At 41.5% G+C, this 26,588-nt stretch overlaps 1 protein-coding gene across 9 annotated transcripts in view; it reads left to right on the top strand.

Annotated features, from left to right (window-relative positions):
- Positions 1–26,588, top strand: part of ELMO1 (engulfment and cell motility 1) — a 322,098-nt gene that overhangs the window by 272,910 nt on the left and 22,600 nt on the right. For all 9 annotated transcript variants that reach the window (XM_082753916.1, XM_082753922.1, XM_082753917.1 and 6 more), the window contains 2 exons: positions 21,363–21,526; positions 26,408–26,520. In XM_082753916.1, the coding sequence (XP_082610042.1) occupies positions 21,363–21,526; positions 26,408–26,520 (277 nt within the window). The remainder of the gene's footprint in view (positions 1–21,362; positions 21,527–26,407; positions 26,521–26,588) is intronic.

The following is a 26,588-nucleotide window of genomic DNA, read 5'->3' as shown; positions in this document are numbered from 1 at the left end:
ACAGCCTTGCAGGGCATATTCTGCAATCAAATTAGCCAGTTGTGTTCCCCAGATCTCCTACCAGACGGGTATTCCAAAGAGCATTAGGAAAAACCTTTTACTTGCATCTTCCCCGAGTCAGTCTTCCTTGATTGGTCTTATCTAAACATTGTGTTTTATAAAGACAGATCTATTTAGAAGGGGGCAGTACACCGTAAAATTCATAGCTGTCCTTTGTGTCCAAGTGGGAGTTCAGTTCACAAGAGGCCAGTGTGAAGGCAGACAATGTAGTAACAGCCAGCGTGCAGAAGGCATGGTGGGAGTCTTGCTATTGATGAGGTTAATTTGTTATCTGCTGTGGGACAAAAGGTGAAAAAAAAAACACGCTGACCTAGCCAAAGCAGTATTTATATGTATGTGTATTTGTATGGCAGGGGACAGCAGTGGGAGGAAAGCCATGGAAGAAGCAAGAATAAGTAAAACAAGATTGATTTATTGGCTCTAAATTGTTCATCTGTATTCCATTCTTCACAGTGCTGCAGAGGAGGAGAATGGCTCTGACTCCGTGGTTGGGGAAGAGAGCAAGAGAGGGGGAGGAAAGTGATATCTATCCCAGGCACCAAAAGCGTTTAATTTTCCAGAGGCTCTGATTAAACAAATGTTGCTGCTGCCTGGCAGCCCTTGCAGACTTTTGTTGGGACAGAATTAATCAGGAGGTAATTTGTCTGCTGCAATAAGCAGGGTGGCTTGGCAGCACGTTTGTGACAGGGTCTTTTTTCTAAGTTTCCCCAGAGCAGCCAAATTTCCCAAATTTCCTTCCCTGACTGAGGTAATGCCACCAGCTTTCTTAAGGATGCGGATTGGCTGTTGTTGGGCCCAGCTGGGGTAAATACTTGCCGCAAATAGTGATATGTAGCCATTGCTCAATTGATTATGGAACCCTGGCAGTTCCCAGGAGGAGGGCAAAAGGAGAGCACCATGGGACTGATGAAAGGAGGATTGATGTCATGCAGAACTGGCGCTGAAAGGGGGTAGGCTTTGCCATGTGCTTGAGAGAAGAAATGATTTCGCTGCTGCCTATTGATGCTATCGCACATGAACAGGAGCTGTAGGGGCCGAGAGAGAAATGCCTTGTACATACCAACAGTCTGTGGTGTCTGGACATGAGCAAGGTGGGGCCTGGAAAACTGGCATAGATGTACCAGTGCTGCATATAGACAAGGTTGTCACAGTATCTCACCTGTTTACCCAACTGAGGTATACCTGTACTTTAAACCATACCTATCCCCTTTAGTGACCTTTTCCACTCACCCTCGTGCAACTATGGGAACCCGAGTCACAGCATAGCTGAGTGCAGGTTGCCCCAGCTGTCGGGGGATGCTTCAGGCGATTCTCCAGCACAGATGAGGATGAAAGCTGTCCTTCCTTCTGATATTTTCTGAATTTCCCAAGTGCATGGACGAGGAGTCATGTGAAATGATTACTGTATCCTGCAAGGTATAAAGCTTATCTATATTTATGGACTTTAGTTCTCATGATATACAGTGGGGGAATGGGCTCCTTTGCAGTAGTGCAGCTTTAGGTGAGCAAGCAGATAAGCTGAATGACCTAAGTTATCTGAACTCACTTTGCCTTTTGCCTTTCATCTCTTCTTTTCTTACACCTTCTAGATATTTCTACCATCTACCATTAGTCTGTTGTGTACGTAAAGGATATGTGTGTGACAGTACAGCAAATAAGTGGTTCTGCATGAGCTTACCAGGGCCCCTCTGTCCAGGAGGGATGAAGCCACGATCAAATTATGCAGTCCACTTACAGGAGTGGTTATAAAATCTTAATGCCACTCTGGGAAAGACGTGTATGTTATCAAAATCCTATTTCTGTGGGGAATTAGGAAGTTTAAAAATACATGTGACTAAAATCATGCCTGTGACTAGAAAGCAGTCTGCCTGATTGATGTCCAATCCAAATGTCCTGGGGTCCGTTGTCATTTTAATGCCTCTTGACTCTGCATGACTTGAGGTAAGCACTGCCAGCCCTTAAAAGTCAGGAATCACAGTCTTTTAATGCCCTTGGCCTCATTGTTTCCAGGCCTACAAAGCTATGTGATGAGAGGGGACCTTCAAGTTCTGCTATTCTGTTGTCTAGGAAACCTGTTACTAGATCAAGACTGATCTTTGCCTCTCTTGGGATGGACTTAGGCTTGATGTCCACCTCTGTTTGGAGGTTTCCTTCTAAGTGGAAGTGAAAGAAAACATTATTGCTTATTGTTTCTGTAAAGATACAGGGAATATTGCTTAACCAGTTAAGTTAACCAAAATACGAGTTATTTGTGTTACCTGTGCAGATGGGATGGTTGGATAAAATCATGGAGATTTCTGGTAGAGGACAAGTGATAACATCAAAGTTGATCCTTCTTGTGCCTCACACAGATGCCATCTTGGCTTCTGTAGGGCACAGTTACAAGTATGGAGAGAAATGTGCTTGCACAGAACAGATTTCCTTCTAAGCTGTACTTAGACACATTTGCATTGTACTCAGAAGTCTAAAGTAAGAAGTGGTCTCAGCTGGGCAAATCTTTGAGCATCTCAGGAATGGAAAAGCTTTCCCCTCTTATTGCTTCTGATAAGATGAAAACTGGAAATTTAACACCTGCTCCTTCCAAGCAGTAAATTTAGTAAGTCTGAAAGATGTCTTTAAATATGCAGGTTTATAAACTCTTTGAAATGGAGAGTTGTCTGTCCTGTCTAGCATTCTGTTTTCTGTCCAGTGGAGCCTGAAGCTTGTTATACTCTATCAAGGAAATGTAAAACGAAGGGGAAAAACCTGTGGCGCACACTGCTGAGCTCCTTTAGGATAAGATATTTTGCAGTCCTTGGGAACAAAATGTTCTCTGTATACCAAAGAGAAACTCTTTTACAAACCGAGGCTGCTCAGCAGGGCATCCACGTCTGTGTCAGAGATGTCAGTGCTGCAGCCACACTTGTTTTGTACAACCAATGTGTGTGCCAAGTTTGCACTTGAAAACAAATTTCCTCATGATTAAGGAAGAAAAAAATTACACATCTCTGTCACACCTACTTATGCAACATTCATTCAGAATAGCAGCTTTGCTTTTCTGATTTCAGAGAAGGAACAACAGGAAGGAGAGCGATAGGGGCACTGCTGTTATGCATGTGGCATGTTTCAAGCATGGCTTTTGCCTGAGGAGAAGCAAAGTGCCTCAGGAAAAGCACAGCACTGAGGGAGGACAAGTCCACGTGCCCAGCAAACATGGTTTTAGACAACAATTCATGTCAGGCTGGTGTGCTTGGGGAAGGGGTGCTTGGGGGAGCCTGTAGCTCAAAGGGTCTCCCTTTTTCTGTTGGCAGATGGAGATGCAGAATGCCACCAGGCTCTGCTGCTCCACAAGAAGTGGTTTTCTCTTTCCAAGTGCATGTGCTTTCTATTTGCATACATTGCAGTGGACAGCATGTGGTTAATACCTTTGCTCCAGCTGATGTCCATCCCTCTCACCACTCAAGACTTCCAGATCCCCATGGAAGTCCTTCTCTCTCTTCTCCCAGCTAGGGGATTGAGGGAATGAAGAGCATCTCTTTGACAGTCAGAATAAAAACAGTCCAGGAAGAGCAAGCATCTCAGACATACAGGAGCTTCCAGTACTATCTTGAGCCCCTGGAGTGGAAGGAGAGGACCAGGATGGGCCAGGACCGCAGGAGAAACAGTGGATAGGGGTGGTTTGAAGGGGCAGGCTGGGAGCTGCAGCAAAAGGAGGGTGACCCAAGGTTTTACCTGTGGCTAAGGGGGACTGGCTTCCGGATGCCCTCTTAGGCATCGCTGTGAAGAAATGCATGGAGGGTGCCCAGCAGCTCTCCAGCTGCATGCAGCACTTGGATGTAAATGATGTGGGGGCTGGTGGGGCATGGGGAAGATGCTACAGCTGCAGAACCCCCGACCCTCGCAGGCAGGCTGGGTTCTGGAGAGGATGCGCTTCCTGAAGAGGCACTGAGCCCTAACAATAATTTTCCCCGGCAGTAAAAATGTACTCATTTTATGTACTCGGAGCCTGAGATTAGTCTGATCCAGTAACACCCTCCATCAGCGGACTTCTTAAATCAGACACACACAACACAGAGGAAAAAATATGGTAATTTACATCCTCTATATTCCCCACCATAGGCACATCACAATAGGGCTCCTGTTCCCTCTCGTCTCCTTCCCCTCCCCGAGCACAGCGAGGTTCCTCCCACCTGCCCACAGCCCTTCAGTGCTTGAGCACAACTCCCACACCAGCCTCTCTGCCAGAGCCTCCCCCCAGCCTCTCTTCAGCTGCCGGAGCTGCCTCCATCTGCAGGCTGCTCCACTTGCTGTGCTCAGAGGTTTGAATTTTAAGCTGTCTGTTGAGATATTTTTTCTTCTCGGCAGCGTTTGGCTATTGATTTATGCTCCCTCCTCATCACCAGCATCTCAGTTCGGGGCAGCAGGTGATGGTGAACACCCTCAGGAAGCCGAAGCAGAAGGAGCTTCTTGGTGGGGTGAGAGATGTGCCTGGTCTGTGTCTCCTGTCCCTAATCCCAGAGCTGCAGCCACTTTCCTGCCAGAGGTCATCCCATATGGCACATAGTCTGAACTCACACCCAGATGCCCCACGCTCCCTAAAGCTTACTGGATGTTGGCAGCATTTTAACTTCACAGCTTTGTGCATTGTGGATGTGTTTGGTAGGTATAACTCATCTCTCTGGAGATGTTTTCTACCATAAGAAACCTCTTACCCGTGTGCAGATTTTGTTGCTCAGTTTCACCTCTTTTCACTGTTTCCCACAATTACTGTTAGATAGGTATGAAAGTGCTGTCATTGGCAGCTGTTTGATGACTGGTGTGTAAGACCCATTTGAAACTGATTGTTGTTGGGTTTACTGATTTTTTTCCAGTCTGTTCTATAGCTGCTCCAACAGTGAGAAAAGAATATCTGATGCACAACTGTCAATTTGTTACTGATTGTCTAAGTAGCCCTAGTCCTAAAATGCAGAAATTTTCCTGATGCCATCTTTTTACTGATTATTCCTTGCTTGTGGTTTTCTATATTTTAAGTAGGTCTGGAGGTACAAGCATAAGGAAAAGGATTAAAATGAGAAATTGACCAAAAAGAGGAAAATGACAAATAATACGTGGGCTGCAGTATTACAGAAATCCAACAATAAATAAGGCTTCTGTTAAAGTGCTTTGAGGAGGAGGTTGATGATAATTTTTTTAATATTTTTATTTCAAAGTGAGATATCTAACTTCTTTAGATAAATGTTTTAGGTGTCTTAAAAACTAGCCCATGTTAGCAAAACCACCTCAAAATAGATTTTACTGGACTACTTCTGTGAACAGCAGGTTGATAAAAGAAAAAAAAAAATCATCCAAATTAATTGATTATATCTGTGGTAAACATGTTATTGCAATAGCAATCCAGATTCAAGGCTCTTACGTGTTAGAGCTATGCATACATGTAGAAAGGCTAATTTGCAATAGCCCCTGTGGATTGATTGTTCTTCTGCCACCACTCGCTGTCTCTTGGCATATATTGACTTCTCAACAGGGCAGTTGCCAGGTTCTTAAGCACAGTGTTCAGTGGCTTTTCTCAGATGCTTCAATCTAGACAGAAATACTTCTTTTCAGTCCTTTAATCTGCTTCTCTGTCCTCAAGTTTTATCCTACTTTGCAAGGAGGTGGGGAACATAGAGCTTAAATTTTGAAGATGTTGAATTATTTCCTATTCAACTCAGCTTGATGACAGCAACACCAGCGGTCAGTTTGATCTCATTGTCTCTGTTATCTCTTTTTGATAATCACCATGTGGCACTGGAAAGCAGACCTTAAAATGGTGTAAATTAGGGATTTTTTGCTGACAGACAAACTACATGATATTACCCACAGATTAAAACTCCCCTTGTGCATGGCGAGCTGTTCTGTTTTTCTTCTCTCAGTGGGTGAAGTTATGCTTACTCTGCCTCTCATGCAAAACCTGCCAGTGGCACTTTTCTCACCTTTCTTCAAGCCACATCTTTCCTTTGCAGCCACTGGGGACTGCTCTGCACACAGTGAAAAGCTGGCCTGAGGTGTGCAGATGGGGAAGCTGGCCTGGGGAAGCTCACAGGAGCTGTGGGGACGATATGCTATTAGGGAATTTGCTGCCTTGTTTTCTCCTTGGCACTTTCTTGAAAAGAAAACAGTGCACCTGGGCTAAGAGAGGTTTTCCAAATGAGCAGCTACATCGGTTGTATTTTTTAACATCCTAATTAGGAAGTATTCGAATCCAAACTTGCTGGTTGCTATCTCTGTTGGTGATGCCAACTGGTAATTTGGAGAGACGTTGTTACTGCCTGTATTTTTCATGTGGTTATCAGAAATTTAGGATTTGTGAGCTTTATGAGCAGTGTACTGAAGATGCATGAAAAGCACAGCTTCAGGGAGGGCAGGTAGCTGGTTGTTTGGGAAATGAAAGGCTTCTACATCGTGCCCAGCCACGAAAGGATCCCCCACGTTCGTCCTTGCTGCGGTGCAGGCCAGAGTCTATATCAAGAGCTGTGCGTAGGTAGATTTACTGTGAACACTCAATAAGAAAACTAGAATTCTGTCTTCATCAGGAAATATTTACCTGTCTTTGAATCTTACCCTGCATTACACTGAGGTGTCTGTATAAAACAGCACTTCTGATGACTTGTTTATGTACAAGGTAACGAGCAATTTGCTGTTCTTAAGACCTTGGTGCTGTCACCTCAAAACATCTTTTCTTTTTAACAGGATGCTACTTAGACCAGATTTCTATTGGAATAGTTTATTGCTTTCCTGTGGAGCTCTAATAGGTAGCTTTTTCCCCTCTATTTCCTTCTGACAGTTTTCAAAAATGGGAACACAGCTAATAATAGTGGTTTGCACCTACATAAGTCCTTTTATCTGATGAACTGGTGCATTTTAAAGGCTGGAAGGATCTTACACTCTTGTCATGAACTAAAAACAATAAATGCTTTCCTACCCATGCTACGGCAGAGACAATGTGATGTATGATGCAGATGCAAGTTGGATTCCCAAGACAGCACTGGTTTATATGGTGCAAGGGAGCCCTACAGGGTGTCAGAATTAATTTCACTCTAATTCAGTAATGCTTTAACATGTACCAAATATGTGCCCTACTTTAATGTTGATACAGGACTTGGATACAGTGATAGTGATCAGTGCTGGATCAGGATAGAAGCTTCTTATTTCTACCTGTACCAACTGTAATAGCAACTGGCTGCCTCGTGCTCTCCATAGGCTGGCAGTCCAGCAGCCATCATTTTTGCCTACTTGGTAGGTGATGGCTGTTGAGTTGCAGCACCAGCTGTGCTAAGGTCATATGTAGCTTGGTAGAAACTGATAATGTGCAAAAGAAGCTTGCAGGGCCTCTGTGCAGCATAGAGGGTGTCAAAAACCATGGATCAGTCAGTTCTGGACACGGATTATTAAAATATATATATATATATATATAAATATAATATAAACATAAATAAAATATTATATATATATATTTAATTTATTCAAAGCACCCCCCTAGCATTCTGTGTCCCTGTAAATCACTGAACCCTACCAAACGAGGCCCAGCACAGATGTATCCTGACCCATGGTCCTCCCCCAACAGAGATGAGACTGAGGAAGCTGATGCAGAAGGTGTATTTGAAGACGTGGGTGCTGGTGGCAAGTGAGGTGGCAGGAGGTAAATCTCCTCCCCATGCCGGTGCCCCCCATCTCTTCTGCCTCCCTGGCTCGCTCCTGCCTGGGAACCAGCAGCCTGGCTCCCGCTCCCTGTCGCCGCTGGGCCCCTGGGCATTTCGCCCAGTTCACAGCTGCTGTGGGGAGCTGCTGTTTTTCTCTCTCCTACTATAATAGCACCGTTATAAGGCTCTCCCCGTCCTGTCTCTCCTCTGCAACAGAATGTCGCATGCTTCTGCGTGTGGCTTCTGCTGGGATATTTGGGTTCATCAAGTGTGATCCTGGGAGCTGCTTGTAACTCTAGAAAGAGGTGGGAGGGGGAAGAGAAAATGAAAGGCAGGCCAGAGAAAACCCACTCTGCCGCAGGAATTAAACAGAAAATACTAAAAACAAGAAGTGGGTTTGCACGGGAAAACAGCTCTCATTGAACTGGCTGTGTGGAGGTGTGGGGCAGTGACACTGCAGACATCTGCATTTTGCGTTCTTCTGGGCACTTGGAGGTGCCCAGAAAACACTCTGAAATCTCATTTTCTCAGTGGAAACCCGGTAATACCTGGTAGTAAAAGAGGAGTCTGTTTAAAGAAAATGCCAGAGATGCTTGTCTGCTCTTAACAGTCTCTGGACTTGACTGTTTTTCACATAGTCATTTCCAAGTTCCACTGTCACCACCTTTCCCTGGCTTTACAAGCTCCATACCTCCAGCCTGTTCCCACCCGCTGCATGTTGTGACTATGCAGTGGTTTCCCCTTGACTCTATCCTACTGCCTCTATGAGCACTTCATACAGAGAAACACAGGTTGCATCAATTCTACTAATTTCCCTTACAGGAATTTTCTCTCCCTTTCTGTCTGCCTTCCAGTAGGATAAAATAGCATAAGATTTTGAGAGAACTTTCTGCATTCATTGCCTCACATGCTGCACTCTTATTCACACAGTACAGCAGAGGATTCAAAAGAGAAATAGCATCCTCGTATCCTTCACCTCAGTCCTAGATTTCTCATTACCAAAATATGATGCAGGTGTCTGGACACACTATGCCTGTGCCCCTGGACTATGTTCTATCATGATGTCGATGTTTGCCATTTGGCTTCTTTCTCAACTCAGGCAAATTTACTGAAGCAAATCCTTTGTATAATCGTGCATGAGGCAGTGGGGGAATTTCAGAATGAGTCTTTTTTTGTTGGTGTTGTTGACTTCTGCAATCTGGAGTGCACAGAATTCGACTCTAGCCTTTCAAAGGAAAACAAATAGCTTGCATTTAATTCTAAAAACAGCTCCTGCCCCAAAACACAGAGTAAATAGACATGGAGTTGTGGGAAAGGAGGAGTGTGCTGGCTCATTAGAATTGTAGATTACTGACAGTGTGGAAAGAAGTGCAGTGATTTATGATCATATGGAAGGGAGTGCAGTGATAACATTCAAGTTACAAGAGAAAGGGTCTTTTATCACTGAGATTGTAAGTTTTCCTCCATCCATAACTCACTAGTTAGCTACAGATTAACACTATTTTAAGACACTGTTTACCATCCTAGACAGGATTGATGCGTTTCCAGAGATACGTGTTTCTGTGCATGTTGTTGGTAGTTTCCAGTCAATAGTTGGAAGTAGCCATGAAACCAAATACTGCAGTCTTGTCTTAATCTTTCTGTGAGAAATTTTTCCTTGTTCCTTATTTAACATCAGTAAAGGGAACAGGAGAAAAAAAAAAAAAAAAAAAGAAAGAAAATGGAAATGTAGTATTGACGTATTCACTGGAAGAAAAAAGTATGACTTCCAGGTGCTTCCGATACACATAGTGAAAGAGGTTGGGGCAGAGAAAGCAGTCCACACAGGTCTGATGGTTATTGGTATGTCTTAGTTAAGATTACATATAGCTGTAGAGGGCTTGCCCTGTGCTCATGGAAGCGTATCTCATTCCTGAAGAAAAGGATTGGGTAACCTCAGAGGTTTGTTCCATTCCTAATTTCCCTAACTAGCGGATTGGTTTTGTAATCAAGGTGAGGTGATTGAATGCTTTGGAACAGTTGATGTTAGTATTACATGTGAGATAAATCACTGTTATCTATCCCGGGGAGTAGTTTATTTTCCTGTGCTGCATATAGATCTCAGAAAAGCTTTCCTTTGATCTGGGGGAGAAAAGATTGCTCCTTTGCATCAATCAAAAATCAGGTCTCTGAAGCCATAAACGATTCCAGTGCATTTTTTAGAATGAGGTATGGCAAAACATGTCATCCGTGCTTTTTCTTCTTCTAAGAATAGTCTAGTTGAATTCTGTTGAATTCTTTATATGCTTGGTTACGTGCCATAACTCAAGGGGGAAAAAAATATGCATTGTTCTTGTTATTCATATGAGCAGTACAGTAATGATATAACTACGCAAGGCAAAGATCACATTGAACTAGACTGCACAAATTCAGAATTTAAAATATATATATATAATAATTTCAGAACATTTTTAAATGGCAATGAAAACATTTTTTCCCTTTTTTATCCCAGCATATAGACATTTTGTGTGTGTTTGTCAGATCCAAGCAAACCTCTTGGTTTGTAATAGTCCTGACAGCACTTATTACAATCTGTCAAGTCAGTAATTTGTGAGCTCAGGATTTACAGAATAATTTTTAGAGCTAACATCTAACAAGTCATGGTGCATTTAATCTTTACATTGTTTCACGTATTTTTGTGAATCATTCAGTTAATTCATGTAACTATTTTTATTCTTGTGGCACTGACTGGACTTACTGATACCAATACAGCTATCACTTGAAACGGTTCTGTAGACATGTTTTACAGCTCACTGTTTTCTTCAGTGACATGAATGTGAAAACAAGGGTTTACCTAAAAATTATTACAGTCTATTTGTTGTAAATTATGGTGCATATTGAGATGTAAGTTCATTCAGAGGAAAAGTAAATCTGCACGACTGCCTTTTTGTATGGCTACTAGGTGTTTAGCCCAGTCAGTTACCATAACTGGGAGGACAAGCACGTGAGTGGATTGAATTAAATGGTCCTACATGGTTTTAGTGAACATTTGGCTCCCACATTCATCAGGAAAACCTACGCGAATAATGTAGTTCTCTAATTTAAGCCCAAAACACATTTTCAGTCCTTCTAATAGGTTTTATTCAGCAGAAACTTTTAAAGCTTTGCCCTTAAAAAAAGAAAAGTCAAAAAAGGTATCATTGAAGTGGTGAATGCCATTTAACTAAAGCCTAGAACAACAAAAGCTGAAGCTTCTGACTTCTACCTATCAATTTCTTTTCCTTTGTTCATGTGAATAACAGATGAAAATGAGATAGTACTGTGAAATTCCTTACTTGGGTGCTTACAGTTTGAGTGGTGGACCAACTTTTAGACTTGCTGAAGAACCACAGAAGTGTTTGCAAAGCTGGTCAAAACTACAGTGCTTTTGCATAACGAGTTTAGTCAAGATTAACATTTTTCATAGGCAAATTTCCTTTTCTCTGAAAAGCATATATGGGAATATACTATATTGCCTGGTGCTTTGTGCTAGCTGGTGCGTCTCCGATTCGCCCAGACGATTAGGGACAATCCAGCTCACCAACAGGCTAATACTGAAGTCAATATTCCACCTGAGCTATTGCACCCATGTTGTTCTGAATTTTTCATGTTTATCAGATGTACTGAGCAATGTTTCTAGCTTCTTCTGATCCCTTTTTAAAAATTTCTCTCCCCAGCTTTTCCTGTGTTTCAGTCCACTTAGTCTTTTTTTTTATTCATCATCAATACCCAAAACTTCAGGTTGTATTTTTGTTGTTGGTGGTGGTTCTTTTGGTGTTTGTTGTTGGTATTTGTTTTTAAACACTTTCCTATGGGGAAAACTACCTATTTGAATTTTATCCTTGCTTTCCTTCTGTAGAATGAGCTGTTTGCAAGTATATTAATTTTCACTTAGTGTAAGTCCTTTAATTTAATCATGTATTGTAAGGGAAAAAATACTCATGTGTATGTTCCTAATCATGGGTAATTCATATTACTTGCCTTTAGAATTCACAAGCATGTTATTTGACATGTTAATTGTTACATTGATATCTGACTAAGAATACAAATATCTCCTAATTTTTCCCCCTCCCCTCGCTTAACATTTTGTTTGAGGAGATCAGTGCATTTTGTCTGTGAAAAGCCCTGGATTAAATGCCACCCACCAATGATTTTGTGCATGTTTCATTTTGCCAAAGGAGGTTGTCAGACATTGGGGGAAATAATGTAATATTAGTTGACCTAAGACTTTAATTAACTGACAAGTAAGTTTACAAAAACTGTCATATTAACTTTGCACATCATTTTACTGGGGTGGAAAAGCTTTGTCACACAGCACTCATTCATTTCTTCCTTTGCTTACTTTAGGGTGTGAAGCACAAAAAGGAAATAAACATGTTCCTTATTTCTGATGCAAATAGTATTCTGCAAATATTAAGTGTAGGGAGGACATCTCCTATCTATAAGTCAATCCTGTTTCAGCCTAATAGAACCCAAATATTTAGTATTTGACTTGCATGTTTAGGTAAGCATCGTTGGGTCTGTTTTGGACTGAACCCTCAGCCATGAGGTTAGGATATGGTTTCTACCCTGCAAGAAGCCAGTGGTCAGCTTCTACATTGTCGTTTACCAAAAGGTTTGAATACTTTATGGACTGTGTTTATGTACTCTTTGATGACGATTCTAAATCCACTTGCATTTCAACTATGTAAAGGACCACTGTTCCCTTCCCTTTCTATTACTATCAGTTTTGCCCACAGCTTCCTCAGGCCAGTCCTTAAGGAAGGTTTTCCTTCAGAGAACTGCTTTCTGAGCCATGACATTATAATAAGTGTATCATTTCCTTCATCTTTTGCTCTTCTCCCATTTCCTTTTAACTCATCTTTTACCTTCAGTCTTCATTTTCTACTGAAATGCAACATCTATCAGAGCCACAGTCTCTCCCTCTCATTTTTCTTCTTCAAACTTTTCCATCCTTTCATTTATTTTGTTGCAAATCATCACCCAAATGCTTTTCTCCACATGCTAATACTCCCTGCTAGAACCCCTGTTTCTGGTCTGGTCACTTTTCCTTGTTTATAGCATCTTTCCTACTAGCTGCCTTTCTGTTTCCTTTGTCTACTTCTGTCTGTTAACAGTCATTGTTAAAAGTATTTTCTTGTTCATTCCTCTAGCCTTATATTACCCTTCAGTGGAATTTCTTTGGTAGGCTTTTGTCTTTTTCCCCAATCAAATTCAAGCTGTTTTTTGCTCCCAGCCAAAGCCTCTTCCTTTGTTCTTGTCTTTAATTGAGCAAATCAGTTTTAATATTGAAAAATAACTGGAGGCCTCCCAGATACCTAGTGCTTCCCTATCAGGATGTAGATATCCAAGGGAAAAATGATTGGTGCAACTAACAGAATTCTGGGAGCTACTTCGGAAAGTGGCAAGTGAAGCTGTGACCACAGGCTCTTCTTGCAGAGGAGGGGTATCCTGGGGATGCAGCAATTAGTGGCCCATTGTCACTGAAGCTGTGCAACTTTACAAAATGCTCACATCCAATAGCAGAATTAGCCTTTTTTTTTTTCTTTTTTTTTTTTTTTCCCCCAAGGGAATGAACATTTTTACATCAGCTCCTTTATATTCAATCTCTTCTCTGCCCTCTTCCTTGCCTTGTTCTCAGCCCCCATTTCTCACCATGTTTCAGAGTGCTCACCAGTCTTGTTCTTGTGACCCTGAGGCTGTTGTTCTTCCCTTCTTACAAGCCTGGAGCCCCTGGAGGAATGTAATGAATCCCCTATCCCCTCTTGTGTAGTCTTTGATTAATGACAGTCTCAGCATATCAGTTCCCAGAAACTGTGTGGTATCAGCCTGGTCTCCCACATCTCTGATTAATTAGTCAAGGGAATAGAAAAAGCTGGAAAAATCAAAACCACTCTGAAATGTGTTGGCTTTGCTTCAGCCTTTCTTCCTTCATCACTGAGGAAGGAAGATCTGGGTTGGACCTCAGGATCCAGGTCAGGCTCCTCCACATTCTTTTTACTCTTCCTCATCAGAAGAGAGGTATTTTTTGGTTTCTGAGGCAATGAACAAGGTTTCACATTGAAGAAATCTATTACTACAGCACTGAGCTTCCAAGTACCTGCTATAAGCCTTTTAAACAAATTGTGTAGAACAGCTATCACATCTCCTACCTCTCAGCTCCATTATCACATCTGCTGGGTATGCTCATTTGTTCATACTAGGTTTTCCTGTAAAATGATGGTCATTGCTGAACTTAATAATGATAGTGATACCACATGGAAACAGGCTTCTCAGCTTGATCAAAACCATTGCATTGTTTCAAGTTTCTTTCCTGTAGACAGAAAAATGTCTTGGTTCATACTAGAAAAGTATACTCACAAACGAAAGGAAAGAAAGGAAAGCCAAAACCCCAACAATTTGTTTTTTCACAGTGGATTTTAAATTCTGCAGAAAATGAAGAGATAAAAATGTATCAGAGCTTATACCTGCTAAATCTTCTGACAGCCACTTCCTCATCCCACTGCCTGAAAATGGATCAACTTAATTATTCCTGTTATTGTATACATGCAGCTGGCTTAGAGTTGCCTCTTTATCATTTGCTCCAGCTACTGTCCTTGTATGCTGCAATAGTTAAGAAGATTGAAAACTGTTTTTTGTTATTGTTGTTGCTTTAGGTTCAGGATTGTTTGTTTGTTTGTTTTGTTAGTTTTTTATAATTCCAAAGTATGCAGACTGTAATAGAACAAATGATCTGTGATTTTGGTGTCTCTTATCAATGTTTAGATTGTACCAACACTGAGCTTAAATTTACTTGTGTAGGATGGCATGTTTGGATTAATATACTAAAATAATGCGGAGTGAAAGCTTGCTGCAGGCTGTGACCAATGTACTAGTGTAGTGAAGTCACAGATTGCAATATGTGGAGACAGGAAAACAAAGAATAGCATTAAATTTTCTTACAAGGACCTTGAAGTCTCTCAGGATTACTCTTCTGAGTAGTCTGGAAATATAACCATTGATCTAGTTAAGACAATTCTTCTGTTGGAATAGCCTAAAAAATTGTCTTGAATTACATGGAGCACACTTTAAATATGTAAAGTTTTCATTAAAGTGGTTGACAGGTTGCTTGAAAACTGAAGTCATTTCCTTTCCCTTCAGAATTAGATTTTCTTTATGGCTTCCTTTGTCAGTAAGCACTGTTCATTAAGAATGATTTGGCCATTTCATTCTACAACCTTATTTTTTGCCTGCACTGTTGATTTAACTGAAGGAAATCCCTTTGTGACTAAAATGATCGAGCTGGATCTCAATAACCGTATCATATTTTCTTCTTCCTTTTTTTACATTGTACAAATGGAGCTGTTTCTTTTCAGGAATGTTTAGATAGGAAGGAAGCAAGGTATGAATTGCAAAGACAGGTCGTCCCACTAGTTTTCTGGTTGTTGTCTTGTTGATTTTTTTTTTAAGTGGTCACATGTAAAAGCCAATGAATACAGCCTTAAAATGTCTCACATCTCAGATTCTTCCAGTCTGGTTGCAGAAGGGGGGTGTCTCTGGATATAGCACTGTCCAGTGAGTTGTCTTTTATCATACGCTGCAAAGAGACAGGAATCACACTTTGCAGAACTTGCTTATTCTGAGCCAAATTACGAAAGCACCAAACCCAGTAGATCATTGTTGGACTCGTGACTTAAATCTGAGTCTTGACCATGCAGAAGGAAGGTAGATTGTCAGATTAATGGCAATCATTTAGCAGAACATACCAACAGACACACATACCTGAGTACACTACCAAGCAGCAATCAGTGTAACACATGCCCCAAGACAGTAAAAGTGCAACACAGTGCTTCTATGACAGTCTTTGCATCTTTCTTGAATGACCTGTAAGAGGGGCATTACATGTGAAAAGGCATGCTAATTCAAAAGAAGCAGTGATGTTGTGGGGAAGTTATAAGAAGCGTTCATCTTCTACCTCTTGTTCTGCAGGTGGATTGTTGTGAATCTGCAGCTTTCTGGGATGTTCTGGGGGTGATTTCTGAGAAGATTGGTGCTGCAAGTTTGTAGAAAGAGGATTTCTGCTGAGTGGAAAGCTCAGACTTAAATTTCCAGAAGCCTTGCAGGTAGTGGTAGGATGTCTTAGATGGCAGCCAGTCTTCTCAGGTCATGCTAAGGACAAGCTTTTGCACTGGTATGGTATGTCATGGTATAGCAGAATAGAGAGGTGGCCATTTTGTGCTGCTTATAGTTGCAGACAAGTTGCTGAAATGTAGTCAGTGAAAAGGTTGCAGTATAGTTGGGTGTCAGGCTCTGACAACTTCCTCTTCTTTACATTGATGCCTTCTCACTTTTTATTTTGTTTCCTCATTGTACAGCCTAAGTGTTCAGACTTCTCCACAATCCTTAAAGGCATGAGCTTTATTTGCATAGATAAAAGTCCTTGTGGCAAGAGACAGAGTGAGAAGAAAGAACAAAAGAGGAGGAAGTGCTGGAGAGGCAAAATAATCAGAATGTGATATGACAGATTAGGTCAAATAAGCAAAATACAAAGCTAGACAAAAACAGTTTAACAAAAAAAAATGCATAGTTCAATGTTATGGTGATATCAGCCAGAGAAATGAAAGAGAAGTTTTTTTTGTTGTTGTTGTTTGTTTGTTGTTGTTGTTGTTTTTTCCCTCTACTGTCTTTCTCTTACTGTCTTCAGTGAATTTACCTGTCTTAGTCATAATGCAGAGCTTGGGATTCTCATACCACACAAAAGGTCATCAGATAAAAAGGACATGAATGAAAGCAAACGTGCCCTCTGAAACCCTCATCTCTCAGTAAGAGAAGCAAAGTGTAATGTAATTAAATGAACTGTCTACAGTGTTTATGTGTAATTACACTGAGTAGAGCATACCTTTAATTTCATTGTAACTTCAGATACACACGGAGGAAGGGTTGATGCTGTCTTTCATACAGCAGTAATCAAGGGCTGGCAACTCAGCTTTAGAAATTATTCAGACAGATTAGAGGATCTTGGCAGTGGTTCCCAAATACTCAGGAGACGCACTGCAACCAACAGCTTTGCCATTTTGGCCAGCTAGTTAAATATTGTTGGCTATAAACATTACAAGGCAATTGATCACCCCCTTATGCGCTGGGCCTGGGGCATACGCTTCCTTCCTTCTGTCTGGGGAGAAGGGCAGCCAATAAACCAAGTAGCTCTTTGATGATACCCTGAGAATAACTTTCCAGATCATAGTGAAGAAGAGGAATTTGCATTGTTTGCATGTTAACCACAACACAGAGTACCAGAGAAAGGAGACAAGGGTCTGTACAAGATTTTGCAGCTAAGCATAACTGAGAGCACCCGTAGCCCTGATTACAGGACTATGTTTGCTCGCAGCTCTGGTTTAGTGCTGAAAAACCAGGGCAGTATGGTGGTAGTAGTTAGCACAGCAGTGTAGTATGCTTAGTTTAGCAGTTATACTCTGCCTATTTGTTTGAAATGGCAATAATTTGTTGCTTTCTAGCAGATAGAGAGTTTGATCCCATGAGCAGTGGGATGTAAGTGTCTGAATTAAATGTCTGAATTTCTGCACTCTTTTTTTTTTTTTTTTTTTATGATAGTACAGAATTGATGACTGCAGCCTGAGTATAAAACCATGTGTAGTAAACTTGTCTGGTGCAACTTCTCAGCAGGCCTGAGAAAGTGGAAGTGAAGCCAGCAGTTGAATGTCATACTCTCTACGACAGTGAAAAGTTAAGCACAGTTCGCTGGAAGCTTAGACGTTAGTATTAGGAGGTACTGTGTTCTCAATAGGAAAGCTTGGTTTCCAGTCTCTCCCCTCTTTTCCCTTCATAGTACCAGTATGGTTGCTAATAATAGTAATTAATTGCAATTAATAATGTATAACTATATGAAATATAAATTACAATTAATTAGCAGCAATTAGTAGTCATTGCCAAGAAGGCAGAAAGAGCAGGAGAGAAGATAATTTTAAACATCCAGCTTATTGCTAAGGTTGTCTGCTTAAGTTTTCTCCACTATTCCTTTAAGGTTGTTTCTTTTGTTGTGTTTCCTAAGCCCTTTGGTTATTAAAACAAGACCCAGTGATACCACTAGGAGAATGTCACGAATCTCATTGGATGGGGTAGCAATTCGTCAACATTCAGGTGTTATGTTTGCTTGGCCTTGCTGTTTGTAGTTTCTGAGGTGTGACAGCATGTTTATTACTTAGATTGCTATGATCTGGTGAGTGCACTGTAATGTAGTCAAGGAGGCATTACTACCTCTAAGCAATCAGGTGGCAGTCAAGAGGAGTTTATATTTCAGATGGGGAAGTAGCAGGTTCTCACAGGCTAAGGAGCTATTCAGAAGGGTTTGGCTGTGCATGGCCACCATCTGAAAACAGATATTTCTCTATTATAAAAGGCACAGTGCATAGCTGAAGAGTATAGAACTCAAAGTTGTTTTTTTACCATCAAACCAAGTTTTAGACTTGCTCAAACACACAGCAATGTACCTACTAGATTTGTAAGAGTAGACGGAGAGGATCTCTGCTTTGTCTGGGCCAGATTTCCAAGATTTACTGAAGTAGCATCTTAATTGCAAGGATGCAAGGAAATGTGGTGAAGGCATTTGCTTTCCAGTCGGGCCAACAGCTTTTTGAGAAATATCTTTCTCTTCTTGAAGTAGATCTCTGGAATGGATGTTGCCCCTGTAGTAAGGAAGGAGACTGTCTTCCATTTTTTAATTGCTTACTTTCAATTGGTGGCCACAGCTAAAAAGAGTGTTTAGATCACATCTAGGACATAATTTATTTCTCAGGAAGCAAAAAATAAAAAACATAGCAAAGGCAATGACAGTTACAAGACTAAGACTACATGTGAACCAATGGAATATTCATATGTTAAGTTTCCAGAATGATTAGGGAACCTCTAAGGGCCTGAGCTTCTGTTTTAAGATACACGATGAAGGTGGAAGAACAAAGGAAAATGAATGGAGAAGAAAAAGATCTTGGCCTCTGTGTAGCTGTTAATTTCTGTCATGTCTGCTTTCATACCATGGCAGTGGTTGCCATTTTGTACTGCTTTCTAGATTTTGGATTTGGGTGGAATAGGCCTTTCTGAAACTGACACCGTGTTTTCAGCCAACTTTAGCACAGCATTGGATAAGTGTTTCAAGGTGTGTGATTTGCACCAGCACCAAAGAAATGAATCCAGAATTTGGAGAGAGAGACAGTAATCTCTGATATGTAATTATTTGAAGTAAAGCCAAGCAATTCCTCTTAGTTAACTGTGTCTCAGCAGTTTTCTCTGATAAAATAATTATTATGCAGATTGATGGCTGTTGCCCAGACATCCTTCATTCTCATTTTTGGTTTGCATTGTTTATGGCATTATTTCAAAAACAATCCTGTAATATCCCTGGCAAATTTCTCTCTCTCTCTCTTCTGACTAATCAACTTCTCTTTCCTTCACTGTATATGATAGTAATGTGCCTGCAGTGTAGAGCTCTCACAGGATTACCAAAAGGTTGAGGTTGGAAGGGACCTCTGGAAGTCAGCTGGTCCAACCCCCCTGCTGAAGCAGGGCCACCTAGAGCTGCATGCCCAGGACCATGTGGCTTTTGGGTAGCTCCAAGGAGGGAGACTCCACAACCTCTCTGGGCAGCCTGTGAAAAAGTGTTTCCTGATGTTCAGAAGGAACCTCCTGTGTTTCAGTTTGTGTTCCCTTCTTGTCCTTTCACTGGACACCACTGAAAAGAACCTGTCTCCCTCCTCTTTGCACCCTCCCATCAGATATTTATACACTCTGAGATCTTCCTGAATTTTCTCTTCTCTGGGCTGAACAGTCCTAACTCTCACAGCCTTTCCACATTGGAGAGATTCTCCAGTTCCTTCATCATCTTGGTGGCCCTTTGCTGGACTCTCCCCAGTATGTCTGTCTTTCTCTTGTGCTGGGGAGCCTAGAACTGGACACACAGATCTCTCTCCATCTGAGAGACCATGGAGATTCATGATAAACTTGCTGAGGACTGAAGCAACTTAGCCACAAGGCAGAACAGGGAGAGAGAACTGGAAGTGCTTGGATAGCAAGTAATAATGATCACAAGGACAGTCACATGGCCAGACCCTCCCTCCTTTCACCATGACAGTAATGAAGGAAACAACAGATCACAGTTTGTGGCTTATCACTACTGCCCTTTAGTCAGGAGAACACCTGTAAGGCCCAGTAGGAGAGTTGTAAGACCTGAAAAAACTCTCTGCAGTATCTACTGGCTGGTACACATCACCTGGGTCAAGCTGGCAGAAATCAGGATGTTCATCTGCGCTCTCAGCAACTTAGGACTTCACAGCTTTTTTATGCTGTTACAAATACATTGTTGTATGCGTGCCTGTCTCCGACATGACAGGGCTATCATCTCAGCTCAGAATCCAAGAGAGCCAGGCTACTGCTGCCATGAGCACACGAGCCACAGACCGAATGGGATTTACAGTCCTGTAACTGGTGATCAGAGTTCAGCTGTCAGGAGACTGTGAAGTGATAAATGACCCTTGCCCCACCAGTCCCCCAAAATAATAGTTTTCTTGTTACAGAGCAGATGGGCTTTTGCTGTAAGCTGTGTTGCCTTGCCAGAAGTTGGCTAATTTTCTGGTTATGCTACTGAGAAATTGACTTGAGACCAGATAATACTAATCTTCTGTACCTAGGTGGTGGGCTGGACTCAGCTGGCTGCCAGGTGCCAACCAAGCTGCTCGCTCACTCCCCCTCCTCAGCAAGACAAGGAGGAGAAAAAACAATGAAGCAGCTCATGGGCTAAGATAAGGACACAAAGATCGCTCACCCATTGCAGTCACAGTCAGAACAAACTCAACTTGGGGAAGATTAATTTAATTTACGGCAATTATAACAGAGTAGGGCAGTGAGAACCAAAATAAAAACAACCAACTAACCAAACAAAAAACTAAAACCACCTTCCTTCCACCCCTCCTTCTTCCCAGGCTCAACTTCAATCTCAATTCTTCCACCTCCTCCCCCCGAACAGCACAAGAAATGGGATCTGCAGACAGTCCCTGATGCTTCCTCTCTGCCTCTCCCTCACGGTCCCTCTCTGCCCCTGCTCCCCGTGGGGTCCCTCCCACAAGATGCCGTTCTTCCCCAACTGAGCCTGCGAGGGCTGCCCACAGGCAGCAGCTCTTCAAGCACTGCTCCCACATGGCTCCATCCCACGGGGTCCATCCATCCCCCAGGAGCAAACTGCTCCAGCACGGGTCCCCCATGGGTGGGCAGCTCTCCCCAGCCCCCCTGCTCCTGTGTGGGCTCCTCTCCACGGGCTGCAGCTCCGGCCTGGGGCCTGCTCCTGCGGGGGCTCTCCATGGGCCGCAGCCTCTTCCAGGCCACATCCACCTGCTCCACCGGGGGCTCCTCCACCCATGGGGGGGCTGCAGCGTGGAGATCTGCTCCATGTGGGACCCATGGGCTGCAGGGGGACAGCCTGCTCCACCAGGGGCCTCTCCACAGGCCACAGGGGAACTTCTCTACAGATGCCCATAAACCCAATACAACCTGGAAACCTTAGTCCGACACACAATAATATTTGAGACAAAAACACAGAAGGTGTTAACACAGGTTTTCTTTTCTCTTCTTTGTCATCCACAGGTAATGCAGGTAGTGAAAGAACAGATAATGAGAGCACTCACTACCAAGCCTAGCTCACTGGATCAGTTCAAGAGCAAGCTTCAGAATCTCAGTTACACAGAAATACTGAAAATACGCCAGTCTGAAAGAATGAACCAGGAAGATTTCCAGTCTCGTCCAATTCTGTAAGTACTGTCTTCTCTCCTAACCTATTTTTGCATGGAAGTATTAACAAATGTGAATGATGTTTGTCAGCTCTTCAGGGGAAACTGAAGTGAGAAAGCTGTCCAGGGAGCTGTGCTCAAAAGCAGTAGTGCAGCATCTATCTGCACAATGTGTGTATGTTTTCTTCTGCTGGGACTCCCAACTTTTTCTTTGAGTTCAATTAAACCAGATTTATCCCTATAGGGTCTCACCTGTCTTACTTGTAAAAAACAATGCTCTGATATTTCCTGGCTTTGTATGATTGTGTTTATGAGCCTTTTTATGAGATTGTTGTCAGGAATGACTTTTTTCATTTGTATTTTTTAAAACTTTGTCTTCTGTCCAAGGGCCTTTAAAAATTGTAGATGCCACTTCTCTGAGCCAGACAAGATGTTAAGAACAAGAGGACTGACTCTAGAAGAGTGGGGTTACGTATTACTGTCTTTATTGATAGCATAATCTTTGGTGTTAATGAAAAGCCATTATTTATTTGTAAATGATAACATCAATTCTGGCAGAAAGACAATGGGATTCTCATTTCTCTGTTGTTTACTGCGAAGAATCAAATGCTAATATTGCCACCACAGCTCCTGCCTGCTGCTCAAAATATCCTTTGTTCTGTTATATCAAAAATGGAGGCTGTACTTGGCTTTGGACCAAGGCTTATGGCTGAACAAATGGCACAGGACAGGTTCAGACTCCGCAGTGCACAAAGGATGTGCTGAGAATAGCAGGAACCTTTTGAGATCAGCAGAGAAATAGTGAGGATTCCAGAAGCATCAGTTGAAATGTCATGAAATCTTGACTGTGTTTGAAGTATAATGGCTCATGATTTTCCAAATCTCCTTTACAAGGCAAAGCAGTACAGAAGGATTTGGACTAGGGAATTTGAGAATTCAGATGCAAGATGCTCATTTTGATTTATTTCTAAAGGATATAGATATATCTAAGTACGAGCTCCAGGGACACATTCATCCAAGGGCAGTCGGGCAACAGCGGAAGCGTAAACTAAGTGGAATTACACACTTAAATTTTAATCATACCAATGTGGATCAAAGGGAGAATGCTTCTTTTATGTTTTCAATGTATTAGAAGATAGGACTTAATGCCCAATTAGAACTGATGTCACTCATAGTAATGCATCAGTTAAACAGTTACAAATGGTTCCAGTCAGTTTTGCATCATTACACTGCTCAGAAATCCCCTGCCATTCCCCTGCAATGTTTAGTGGTTCCAAGCCACTCAGTAGTGCTAAGCTTGTCACCAAAGCTTCTCGTTTTCCTTGCTTCCTCCCCTATGAGTCAACTGTTTAACTATGATACAGGTCAGCTATTTATATTCTCATGCAGCATTGCCTAGCTACTAAACTTGCTAGTGCCTTTTGCAAGCTCTTTATTTGCAGTATTGCTCTGGTTAGTTGCTGCCACAGTGCAGAATTTCCTTCCCTATCATGGAATGAATGAAACAGCTAACTCAAATAGTTAAAAGCAAATGAAATGTTACCAGATTCTGGACAAAGGCTAAGCCTGAAGGCTATAGAGGCTAACTAAATCGATAAGGTGTTTAAGCAATCACAACTGCATTTGCAGAGATTTGGCTGTATGCATTTGCATTTTGATTGCATCCATGATCACTTATTCTTGACAGTGAAAAGAAACGGTTCTTTCATTTTCCCGTTTGATTTGATTCCGTGTACTGAACTCTCTCAAATTGCACAGATGACACGACTTATAGAAGTACAGAATCATGGTCCCATTGTAGGAAAAGAGACCGTGAGTGAAGAGAGCAATCGTGGCTGTGCTGTATATTTTAAAGCCTTACAGATATGCTAAAAGAGATTGTGCACAGCTGAATGTAAAGTCAGTGGGCCTTGTTTAATTCTGCTTGAGCGTATGGCAGTCAGATGATGTTTTTTCCTGCCTTTAACGTGATAAAAGTCTTTCTTTTGTTGTTCTTTGTGTGAAGTACTGATGTTCTGAGTTTTCAAGCTGCTGGATGAGGGAAGTTTCAGTTAAGTTGGACTTGAATGTAAGTTGGAAAGTACTGCTCTAGATCCCTGTAAATGCAGCAACATTTTTTTTCAACAAGTAATTGTTTCTTTTATACGATCATTGTTTCACATGGAGCTCATTTTTTCAGAGCGAAAGGAAGAAGTCGTACAGCACAGAAAGCATTCATGAGCTTGGGATCATTACAGATCAACCAAACCACCACTGCACAACAAAACTATAAAATGTCACTGGTTTATATGCAATGGCTGTGGAAGAAGGTGTCTAGGAAGGAATCCTAGCCTGTAGAGAACCAGAGATCTCCTTGACACATTATGTGGAAATAGGGATGGTTTAATACTCGATAAAGTTCTGTTGTCCATATGGAAACTTGCTGGTTTGAACTAGTACTGAAGAAGAGCTAGTTTCGTCTGAATAATTAAAAAAATAATCCAATAGTTTTCAGATTTGAAGACAGGTCTGTTATCTTAAAAGCATGTAACTGATAGCAGGATTTTGCCTATAGTGCTGAGACCAGTGAGATCAGAAAATTACTGATCATATATTACTCTGTAGTTCCCTCAACCCTTCTGTCATATCAGCCCACTGACTTTTGTCATTCTTACATCACAGGAACACGGGAGGAAGCTAACAGCAATTTTTAAAGCCTTAGACTTTCCTCGTTTGTTCTCTCTCTTCACAAGGCACAAACTGTTCAGTTGATGTCATCTGAAGGAGAATAAATAAATTTTTCCAAAAATATATTTGCATTTATGATCTTCCCTTAGCTCTTTGTTCCTCTGTGTGCTCAAGCATGGGGACTGTAAAACTGAAGAAAGTACTACCTCTGAGCTTCTCTGTTGTGAAGACAAATACAATGCAGATCAGCAAAGAGGCAAAAAGAGCTCTGGCACATCAGCAAAGAGTCAAAAGGCTTCCCTTCTTTCCTACCTTCCTTTCTCCTGTGGAAAGTCTGTCTTAGACACTGAAGTACTTCGGAGGGGATTACCTGTTTATTTTTGGATTGGTTAGAAATCCTTCTCTTCTTATGATTTGTAAAGGGCAGATGGGACTCTAGAGGACAGAAGAAGGAATACTCCGGGTTTTAATAACCAGATGTTAATGTGCTGGATGACCCATTCTTTCTTTTTTTCTTTTCAGTAGTGTCTTATAACTATAATCTTATGATATCTTTAACACCTCTTTAATGACAGTCATCTAATTTCTAAATTAAACTACCTAAACATCACACTGATGTTTTTATCAATTTTGAATGTTTGAATTCAATCCAGCTAGAGACAAAGCCTATAGCTTAGACCGTTCAGTAATCTGCACTGTGTTTTAACATGGTTTTCCTCTGCCCCTGCTCCCAGCTTTTACCTGAAGAGTGGGGAAGCACAACAGTTCTGAAAGGCAAGACATTTATTCAAGCACAAAATTGTTCTGATCATAGTATTTAACTATTCAGTGTTTTCCTGCCTTAGTTCTCAATAAGAAAACCATAGTGTTTAAAATTATCCTAAAGGACTTAGAGTACATTTCCGAAAGGTGGCCTGTTTCTATAGTTACAATGCTTGCTTGCTTTTTGACCAGCCATATTTTCCCAGCTTGTGAATATGCTGTGGGTTATGCATCAAGTACTCCAGCCATTTTGTTAATACTTGGGAGAATGATGGCATTTCTGTTTAAAGCCCTGATGTCTCTAACAGAGAACTTCCAGTGGTTTCAATGGGGTGTTGGCAGATTAAAGGTACAGGATCCACGTGAATGTGGAAATCAGCAGAGACCAAACTTCCTAAGTGACACATTTTTATTTTATCGATGGAATAGCACAGCTTTGCTTTCTTTTGATGATGACTGCTGGAACATACTGCCAGACAGAATGATTTTTGGTATTACCTACTGTGCACAGCAAGGCAAAATTATGGTTCTGACACACTTCATATTTTATAAACCATCTACACATTCAGTTATTTTTTTAATCTTACCAGGCTTACTGTCAAGTTGATGTTTCAACCTGTCTTTTATGTATTCTTAATGAATCTAAGTGAGGATATAACTGATGAATTCAGACACCTCTGAATCCATGTGATGGTATATGAACTCAAGCTTTAAATATTACCCGCATATTTTTTCCACCTAGTTCTTGACACTTTTAACTCTTTTATCAAAGTAGGATGAAGAAAATAGATTTCCTAAAGGATATATAATAACATTTCTAAATGCACTGCAGGTTTCTGCACTCCCGGGCAAGGGTAAAACTTGATCTTTGAGCAGTCCCCATCATGGGCTACTCTTCCACTCAATTCTGCTAGAAATGAATTAATTGAACTGCATAGGATCAATAAGAATCATATAGCACTGGTAATGGTTTTGGCTCATTGGCATTGCTCATTGCTGTTTTTTCTTGCTATTTCAAAGTGTGTTTTAGCCTTCTTGTATTGTCCTAAATGCTAGTAAAGTATACTAGCAGAAGATTGTGCAACAAAAGGTGACAGACCCTCAAATAAGCTTCACAATGTTCCTGCAATGAAAGAGCATTATTTGCTGCAGAGAAAGCTTGTTGATGCTTTATAGGAAGTGTTATTTTTAGATGCATAAACTGAGAAACAAGTAAGTTACTTGTCTGAGTCATACACTGATGCTGTAGTGGGGAGATGTCTAGAACAGAGATACCCTGACTCCCATGCCTTGCTATAACATAACTTTTTTTTTTTTTTTTTTTTTTTTCTGGAGCAGGCTAGATTCTGACCTGGGCATGCCTCTCACTGTTGACTCCTTTGGACAGAAACATCTTGTGAGACTCTCAACCTTAGAGGAAAGAGGATGGATTTCGATTGAATCTCAAAAGTGTCTATTTTCTTTCCTCCCAAGGGAACTAAAAGAGAAGATTCAGCCTGAGATCTTAGAACTGATCAAGCAGCAACGTCTTAATCGACTTGTGGAGGGTACCTGCTTTAGGAAACTCAACAGTCGACGTCGACAAGGTACAGCTGAGACTTCCGGGTCTGACTTTTTATTATCACTTCTGTCTAAAAGTTGAGATGATGAGTAC

Source organism: Aythya marila, assembly GCF_965140915.1.
Source record: "Aythya marila genome assembly, chromosome: 2".
In the NCBI taxonomy this organism is placed as follows: Eukaryota; Metazoa; Chordata; class Aves; order Anseriformes; family Anatidae; genus Aythya; species Aythya marila.
Note: the sequence above shows the minus strand (reverse complement) of the source record. Positions and strands in the feature narration are given on the sequence as shown.